Source organism: Manacus candei, unplaced genomic scaffold (genome assembly GCF_025592945.1).
Source record: "Manacus candei isolate 608988 ecotype Guabito, Panama unplaced genomic scaffold, ASM2559294v1 h1tg000005l, whole genome shotgun sequence".
In the NCBI taxonomy this organism is placed as follows: Eukaryota; Metazoa; Chordata; class Aves; order Passeriformes; family Pipridae; genus Manacus; species Manacus candei.
Genome location: NW_026138053.1, coordinates 20,897,039 through 20,905,752, shown reverse-complemented (window position 1 = coordinate 20,905,752; position 8,714 = coordinate 20,897,039). Strand labels below are relative to the sequence as shown.

The 8,714-nt window shown below is 47.9% G+C and overlaps 2 protein-coding genes across 5 annotated transcripts in view; one reads left to right on the top strand and one right to left on the bottom strand.

Moving 5' to 3' along the window:
- Positions 1-173: 173 nt before the first annotated feature.
- GLRX2 (glutaredoxin 2) lies at positions 174-3,539 on the bottom strand. Of its 4 annotated transcripts, none has more exons than XM_051804960.1 (4): positions 3,514-3,539; positions 1,811-1,880; positions 1,209-1,385; positions 174-669 (listed from the first exon to the last, which is right to left on the bottom strand). In XM_051804960.1, exons 1-4 carry the CDS (start codon positions 3,522-3,524, stop codon positions 550-552), a joined length of 378 nt encoding a protein of 125 aa, XP_051660920.1. In that variant the 5' UTR covers positions 3,525-3,539; the 3' UTR covers positions 174-549. The 4 variants fall into 4 exon arrangements, with proteins under 4 accessions (XP_051660920.1, XP_051660914.1, XP_051660936.1 ...); XM_051804954.1 differs by lacking the exon at positions 3,514-3,539 and adding an exon at positions 2,635-2,743; XM_051804976.1 differs by lacking the exon at positions 3,514-3,539 and adding an exon at positions 2,027-2,106.
- A 1,765-nt stretch (positions 3,540-5,304) lies between these two features.
- Positions 5,305-8,714, top strand: part of CDC73 (cell division cycle 73) — a 105,752-nt gene continuing 102,342 nt past the window's right edge. Inside the window, exon 1 of the mRNA XM_051804734.1 lies at positions 5,305-5,484. Within this exon, the coding sequence (XP_051660694.1) occupies positions 5,354-5,484 (131 nt within the window). The 5' untranslated portion in view covers positions 5,305-5,353. The remainder of the gene's footprint in view (positions 5,485-8,714) is intronic.

Here is an 8,714-nt window from a genome sequence, read left to right as displayed (position 1 = left end):
TTCCCCTCTAAAGCTGCCAGACTCTTTATTCCCTTTTCTGTTCAAGTGGATATAGTTTGGGAGCTCGGTGATCAGGCACTGAAATGTGAGAGGCAGACACACACACACCAGAATTTGTTTGGCTTCATACTTCATTACAATTTGACAGAGAAGAGTTGAATATAAAGGCACCATTAAATTAAACTGACCATTTATTGAAACAAAGCTAGAAAGCAAACTAACGTGCAGCAAAAAAATACCCATTATTCTTGTACAGTTTAGACTTCCCTGAAGCAGGATGTAAGAGCCATGAAATGACATCACTGTCTCACATGGAGAGTCCTGAGTTACATAATGATTTTTAATGACCATTTTGATTATGATAAAGCTTAAGCAAGGACACCAGTTAATTTGCTACGTCCATAAAGTCTGTCAGAGAATGATTTGTGATTCAGAAAACAATGGTTTGAAGTTGTTGAGTGCAGCTCATGCTGTGTATCTTTGTGATCTTCTGCATTCATCTGAAATTCTGTTTATACAAAGGAAGATGAAGCTAAGCTGGATGGCTGCTCAGGAATTTGCTTTTATTTGACACTGATGAACTAAAGGAAGCAGTTTGCCTTCATCATGAAGCCTTTGAGTATCTGTTGCACCTCCAACACAAGTCCCATTGATAAACACTCTTGGGACCTGTCAAGAAAACAAAACTTACATTAGTTACTTCTTGGAAAAAAGATAAAAGTCTTAAGTAAGCCCACATGGACTCTAATACACACAATAGTTGTGTTCTTCTAGACGTATGTGTAATATTAGTGTACAACTCATATGTTTCCATAATATTTACAGAGATGGGAAGCTTTGAGTGCCCCTCAGAAGTGGGATGAAGTCACTGTGTGGGAGTTTGTAATAACTGAGTCAAGTGAGACTGTAGAAAATAAAGAAAATACAAGGCAATTGTTTAACACAATGGATTAAATATACAAATGAAAAATAGATACTTCGGTTATTTCAGTGGCAGTATGGAAAAGATAACTGAGGGATAGCCAGGGAGGCTCTAAAGGAAAAGAGGGTACAGAACCCTTCTGCAGTACCTTGTCTTTAATTTGGGAGCTTGTATGCCCAGTTACTTGTCTCAAAAAGATGAAGAACTTGATATGGACATATCCCAAGGGGCACATGTGTATCCCAAGTTCTTACTTTGCTTGTTATGTGTAGGAGAAGATACTCACTGTTCTGCCACCCGTCATCTGCTCAAGAATGTCCTGGAACAGGCTTCCATTCGTATTTGTGTCCAGTTCCACAGCTGTGTAATTCACATTCAAACCCTCAAAAAGCTTTTTTGCCATTTTGCAGTATGGGCATGTTGTTTTAGAGAAAATCACCACACAGTTGTCTGAAATAATGTTCTGTATGTTCAAAAGAAAGTTTAAGTCAGTGAGGTCTCAGTCAGTGAGCTTTATGCCAGTACATTTCCAACAATATTGAACAGTCATGAAAGCCAATACAGAAGTCAAAACGCTGGTATTATGGTAACAAATACAGGAGGATTACTGCTGGCACCTATGAAGCCATGTTTGACCTGTATTTGACTCCAAAAAACTGAGTAGAGGTCTGAAAAAAACATAAAATGGGTGCAGCCTGGGAAGATCAGGTTCCAGGGCTGTGGATAAACAATGCTGCCAGCATGACTTGATAAACATAATAAGCATAAGAACAGGTTCAACATGCAGAACTATTTACAGTATTTCTTTGTATAAATAAGAAAACGTTTTAAGTACCCATAGCTTTTATAAATGTTGAAAATAAGTAAAAGTAGCATAAATAATGTTACCTGTATTTGACTCACAGCAGCATCATTAGACAATCCTACAGAAGTAGACTGTAGGCTCCCCATTCTAGAACTAAAAAGAAATCACACTCAGATATTCGAGCTTTCAGACAAACATCACGTTTTACAGTTCACAAATTAAGGGTTGGCTTTGTCCTGTTTTTTTTTAAACTGATTTCTCTCTTAGGCGCAAGTTCATTTCAGCTGCACTACCTACACCGTTCTGGTGCTCAGCGCCGGCGGGGGCAGGACAGAGCCGGGTGCTGGCGCTGCCGAGCAGCCCCGGTGGGGCCGTTACTCGCCAAACGCTCCGTTCCCGGCGGGGCCGGACACGTGTCCCGCCCGTGGCACCGCCCGGGGCACCCCCCGGCTCCCGCGGGAGCACCGAGATCCGTCCTTGCCCCCCGCTCCTCCCACGGCACCGTGACACGATCCCGATGCCTGTCCTCATCCTGACCCCGACCTCGATCCCGGGCCTGGCGGTCCCTCTCCTCATCCCGATCCTTCTTCCGCTTCCTCATCCCTATCCTGATGCCTCTCCCAGTCCCGAACCCGATCCCGGTCCCTGTCCCAATCCCTATCCCTCTCCTTCTCCCGAACCCGATCCCTCTCCCAGTCCCATCCTAATGCCGGTCCCAGTCCTAATTCCCGTCCCGATCCCGATTCCGATCCCTCTCCCAAATCCCAGTCCCAACACCGATCCCAGTCCCGATGCCGATCCCAATCCCGATCCCTCTCCCCCTCCCAGTCCCCGTCCCCATCCCCATCCCATTCCCGGTCCCAGTCCGGGCCCCCATTCCCGACCCCTCTCCCGGTCCCGCTCTCACCGCCCCCCACAGGCCGCCGCCGCCCGGCGCAGCGCCCCCTGCAGGGCCATGGCCGACACAGGAAGGGGCGGGGCTTCTCCGCAGTCCTCACCGCGGTCCGACAGCGCCCGCTAGGTCCCCGCACCGCCCCACGGGGCTGCCCCGCGCGCTGCCGGTGCGCCGTGAGCACCAGCGGGATGGGGGTCAGGAGAGGGGCAGCGATGGGGTGGATTTCCCGGGATGGGGGTCAGAGAGGGGCAGCGATGGGGTGGATTTCCCGGGATGGGGGTCGTTCAGGAGATGGGGCAAGGATGGGGTGGATTTTCCGGACGAATCGTGTGTCTAATGCCATGTGAAAATAGTTTCTCCGATGTCTCTTATCAAATCCTGATTTAGTGATATGAATAATCTGGTTAATAATCTCACCATGATTCCCAAAGTTGCGGGAACTGTTTTGTAAACTCCCGTTTAAAACTTCTAATGAAGGTATCACATTAAAAGTAAAACGAATTTATGTGTTGCATTAAATTTGGCAGAAAACCACCCCTGTTGAATTCCAGCTGCTCCTCAGGAACCATAAGGACCGGGAGCAGCTGGGCTTGGATTCTGAGGAATGGCCAGTTCGGCACTATGCAACAAAAATGCAGAGCCACCGTGGCACTGGAATGGGATGATCTTTAAGGTCACTTCCAACCCAAACCATTCCATGACTCTGTGCTGGTGGTAAACACATTGTCTGCAGAAGCATGTGTGAACACATAAAATGTGACACAGCCAGGCACAAGCACATGAAATTGGGAGATGCTGATACAGCGCTAAGAGCACGATCTCAAGCACAAGCTGCTTTCCACATTTCCCGAGTGAGGAAGCACTCCGTACAGCTGAATGTTCGAGCCTTACCCAACAGGCATCCCCGGGGGAGGAGGTAGGTACAGCCTGCTGACAGTCCCAGGACACAGCGGTGGAGTCTCCTCTGACCTCCCTGCTCTCTTAAGCTGTATTTATATTGTTTTCTTCGAGAGAGGAGAAAAGATGAGTTAATTACAGTTGACACCGTTTTCTGTTTAGATGGAGTTTGACTTCAGCCATGAGCGAAGTGAAGTTTGGTCATGGCTCAGGTCGTTCCTTTGGCTCCCGTTACCTGCATTGTTTCTTACAGAGCGTGACGGCACCCCTGCCGTGCTGCTCCATCCTTTGTTTCATACCTGCACTGACTTCAGCAGGGCACGACCACCTCACCTCGTGCTGCTCCATCCTTTGTTCCCTGCCTCCTTCAGCGTTCCTGCTCCTCAGGGTGCAGGCATCATGTCCCTCGTGAACTACTGCCAATGCACACGCTGTCTTGCTGAACTTTGTTTTTCAGTGTTCTCCCCAGATGAAGGCAGCCTTACGTGAAAAAGAAAACCAGAACTGCAACATTTTCTTGAAATCTGAAAATAAATCTCTTTGCAGATGTGTGTGCACCATTCCCTGCTCCCTGAGCAGCAGAACTGAAATGAGTGGCTTTTTGGTGTCACTGTAACACCATAATACTGAAGAAAGTATTATCTGTAGTGTAGAAGATGTACAGGGTGTGTTTCCCAAGACGTAGCACTGGCTTAGGTGATGTAGGTTTTTGGATGAGGCACGGAAACAGGACTTGACCCACTGGAAGCATTTCAAGTTCCATTCCAATTTTCATGAGCCATAGCTCCAATAATAATTCCAAATCCAGTCCGAGAAATTATACTCTGTTTATTCATTATGTCTTTGTCTTCTAAGTGCATCAGTATTACTCTATATCCATTGACAAATAAATATTGGCAGTGATTGGTATAATTCACAATGTTAGTAGTTGGGAGAAGAGACCAACCCCCTCCTGCCTACAGCCTCCTCTCAGGGAGTTGTAGAGAGTGATGAGGTCTCCCCTGAGCCTCCTCTTTTCCAGGCTAAACAGCCCCAATTTTCCCACAAAACACATTAAAACTCTGGGTGCTCGGGGCGAGGGAAAGCTGTACCCGTGACAGGAGAGACAGAAACTTCACTCACAGTATCCTGGAGTGCCCAAACAGGGAACAATACAATCTTGGAGAAGTCCTCGAGAATTAGATAAGGGGTGTAAACAAACAGGATGTAAACTAAGCTCTGTGTACCCAGATAAAACAGAGAACAAGCGCTGCAGATTTTGGTGGTGGAACACAATGACGCCGTGCCCGCTCAAGAACCGGGGTCAGGACGACGACGAAGACCCGGAAGGACCAAGGAGGACTTCCCATATGGGCGTGACCATGCAAAGCAGATAATGAATATGTATTAGCAAGCAAAACTAGCTAATGAATATGTAAACAGCACGCGTAATAAATAAGGCCCCGTCCATCTGCCATTTGGCACGTCCGATTAGAGGAGCTGCCCTCCCAACGTCCAGCATGACGAATAAAAGAAGAATGCCCTTTTTAACACCTACACATTGGTGTTAAGAAGTTTGTTTCTGCCGCTTTCCGGGATCACCCGGGACCACCCTGAGGGCGGAGGGGGCGCGGCCTTGGGGGCGGGGCGAGGGGAGGATAAGAAGCGCTCCGCTCCTCAGGCCGCGCCCCTTCCCGCGGGGGCGGCCGCTGCCATGGCAACGCGTCCGCGGCGTCGCTCCCAGTAGGCGGCGCGGCGGCGGCGGCTCAGGCGTTCGCGCTGGGCAGCCCCGGGCGCGGCGGCGGGGTCCTGCGGCGGGCGGCGGCGGGGCCGGAGCGGCGGCAGGCGGGCGAAGATGGCGGACGTGCTGAGCGTGCTGCGGCAGTACAACACGCAGAAGAAGGAGATCGTGGTCAAGGGCGACGAGGTGATCTTCGGCGAGTTCTCCTGGCCCAAGAACGTCAAGACCAACTATGTCATCTGGGGGTGAGCGGCGCGGCCCGGGGCGCGGCGGGCGCGGGGGGGGCGGAGGAGAAGGAGGAGGAGGAGGGAGGGAGAAGTTGCCCCGAAGTTGGGCGCGGGGACGGGGCTCGGTCCCCGCCGCCCTGCAGGGACGAGGCGAGCTGGCGCGGCCGGACTGGGACGGCGTCCCGCAGGGCCCCGGGGCCGCGCCGCCGTGCCCGGGTGTCCCGGTGGCGATGCCGCCCTCCGGCAGCCTGGCCGGGCAGGGAGCGGGCAGGGAAGGACTCGCCGCTCCCTTCGGGAAGGCACCCGGCCCCTGCCCCGGGCCAGAAGGGCCGCGGCCGGGTCGTTCCTTGATTCTCCTGCCGCGTCCTGCAGACTCATGCGATGAGATGGCAGGAGGCAGCTTGTCCCGAGTTTTTCTGGGTTTTCGGTGGAAAACAAGGCGTTCCGTAGTTACGTTGTTGTTTGGACAACGCTGTCCGGCACCCGGTGCCATTGTCGGGGTGTCCTGTGCAGGGACAGGGGTCGGACTCAGTGACCCCGATGGGTCCCTTCCAACTCAGCATATTCTGTGACTCCCCTCTTTTAGTTTATTTGTCTAGTTTGCTGCTGTCCTGGAGCTTTGGAACACCAGGACAAAGCCAGAGAGGTCCAAACCGACGCTCCCCCTGTGCTCACCTGCGAGCCCCCGTGAGCTGTGCCGGGTGCCCTGCCCCTACCGGGGGCCTCTTCCTGGGCAGGACCCGGTGCAGGCTTTTCCTAATTGGTCTTGTTATAATAAACAAGTAGAGATAGTGTTTACGTGGCTTAAGTGATTGTACCAGATAAAATGCTTATTTTTCCGAAACTTCCAGAAAACAGGGGTTCGTACCTGTTGAATTTCCTGGTATGGTATGGATTGCTCACATTGCAAGGAAGTTCTTTATTAGCCTTTACTCATAATTTAGCAGCTGCTTGCTTTTCTAGTCCTTGCTAGAAGAATTCCTAAGAATCTCTTTCAAACCTAGGAGAAAAAAAATGCTCATTGTTAAGGGTTAGGTAGCAAGTGTATCAGGTATGTTATCCTGTGAAGCTTTGTGGAAAAGCAGAAGAACCTGCAGATTTCTCAAAAAAACCCCTGAACTTGTTATTCTGTCTGACTAGGAATTATTTTTTTGTTTTGTTTTCATAATTATGATATGAATATTAGCATCCTGACTTGTAGTTTGGGAGAGAGAAAGCAAATAAACCTGTTTGTTTATCTTAACTTGCAGACGGGCTGTTTTTAGCTGATCTTACTTTATGTTCTGTTTATAACTAGGAATGTGCTATTTCAAGCACATTTCAGGTTTTCAGAAACTAATTTCGGAGTTATTTGTGTTTCCTGGCTCTGTAGGGGATACTGGTAGCTAGACCGAAGAGGAAGAAAAACATTGAGATAGCAATTAAAGGTCTTAGCTGTATTTTTGCTGAGCAATGTGTAGACAGTCATGGTGGTGTCCTTGCCACAAGTTGCTTTTCCCAAACATTAAAAAGCACTGGTTAACTAGACAAGCAAGATTCATTGCTCTTCTCTAGGGAACAAGAAACTGATACACCAGTCCAACTGTACTCCTGCTCAGGAGAGCTGGAATTAGACCCAGGCATTGTTACCAAAAGCCAAAAAGACAGCAGCTGGAGAGGAAAACTTTGTTATGTACAGTCAGGCAGCTTTATCTTCATGGTCAAGAAGGAACTGTGGGTGATTAGATGACACTCTGAGCAGAACAGCAGCAGTGACCTCCTCATAGCTGTCTGTGTATTCACCTCCTGTAGTAGACGTGGTAGAATTTGGAGGGTTTTTATTCGTTTGAGGTAAGTTAGTAAATCTTGTTTTAGACCAGTGGCTTCTGAACTTGTGATAGGATCACACTGCTGTCAGCTCACAATGTTTCTTGGGAACCACTGTAGCATTTTGCATGTTGCATCTTCAAATGGAAGACACTGTAAAACTGAGACCAGTTCTGCAAGCCATGCTCAGTAGCTTTGACACCACAGTTTAGGAGCTGGTAATTTATGTAATTACCAGATTTATGAGGAACATTTTAAAAAACTTTTAAGATTCAAACCCCTTTATATTCAGGTCACCTGACAGGATTCACAGTCTGCTTACACTGAGCAATTGGTGGCTTAGTCTTTCACAGAGCAAACCTTGATTTCTGTTTAGGTGTCCACAGCACGGTTGCTGTAATTGCATCTCCAGCCTGGAGAGAGTAATGCCAGTCCAAGCAGCAGCAGTGGCATTTGTCCCTGCTAGAATTAGAAGTAGTCCCATGAGACATTTAGCTCTGACTCCTCGAGCAGCTCAGCTGACAAAGTCAGCAGTGCTGCCCTGCACTGCCTTCTCTCTGTGCCACACAAAAGTCAGCCAAACAGAGAATTGGTCTGAGAACTGAGCCAAGTTGGAAGTAACCTGAAGGGAAAAAAAAAAGGGAGGGAGGGAGGGCAGAAGGGCACAAAAACTAACTTTAATCCAGGTTAGTTTCCAGGTAATAGTTATATGAATACTCCTGCTGGCACGTGAGGAAGGCTACATGGCCTGAGATTAAGTGTTTTGTGTGTTTTGATGTATGGCTCCTGAAGAGTAATTATAAAATCTGTTTCAAAACCAAAGGAAGGAATTAATCTAACAGAGATTTGGTTTGTTTGCCCAGCTGAGGGCTGTATGTGCAGCTGATGAGTTTAAACAGGGAGCAGCTGGCCCTGGATATTGTCATTTGTGTGATACTTGATGTGCCTCGTCTTGTGTTCTTAAAGATTTCTGCTTGCTTTTGTGAATGAGACACAGGGCTTTACTACCTCTGTAAAAATGCAGGCTTTGAAACATGTAAGAGGAAATAAATCACTTAAAAATGAATAAATTCCTGGTGCCCCCAGGTTAAAGGTGAATGGATGAGCAGGACATAAATTTCTAGTGTTGAAAATAAGTAGGTAAAACTTCTTCTCTTGTATTATATAAACATTTTCTCCATTTTTAAGGTGGAGTTTTATTTTGTAAGAGATGCAACTCCTTATTTTGCTTTAATGCTTATTACTGGGCTTGTTGAAGTTTGCCTCTTAAGATTTAATTTTTTTCTTAACTAATTGATGCCATAACTAAATATGGGAAATAAGAGAATTAATTTCTGTTTTTACTTTGGATGTTTGTGAATTTAATGAGGTGTTTGTAAATTTACCTCATTAAATCTGATTCCCTCAGATCTGCTTGCTTTTAGTTCTCTGTTTATTGAGCA

Bases quoted from the DNA above. Each gene is read 5' to 3' on its own strand.
- GLRX2 (XM_051804954.1), bottom strand. From the start codon at position 2,684: ATGGCCCTGCAGGGGGCGCTGCGCCGGGCGGCGGCGGCCTGTGGGGGG. The intron at 1,386-1,810 runs GTAACATTATTT...TTGAACATACAG, and splicing joins CTGCTGTGAGTCAAATACAG to AACATTATTTCAGACAACTG. The intron at 670-1,208 runs GTGAGTATCTTC...TTTTCTTGACAG, and splicing joins AGATGACGGGTGGCAGAACA to GTCCCAAGAGTGTTTATCAA.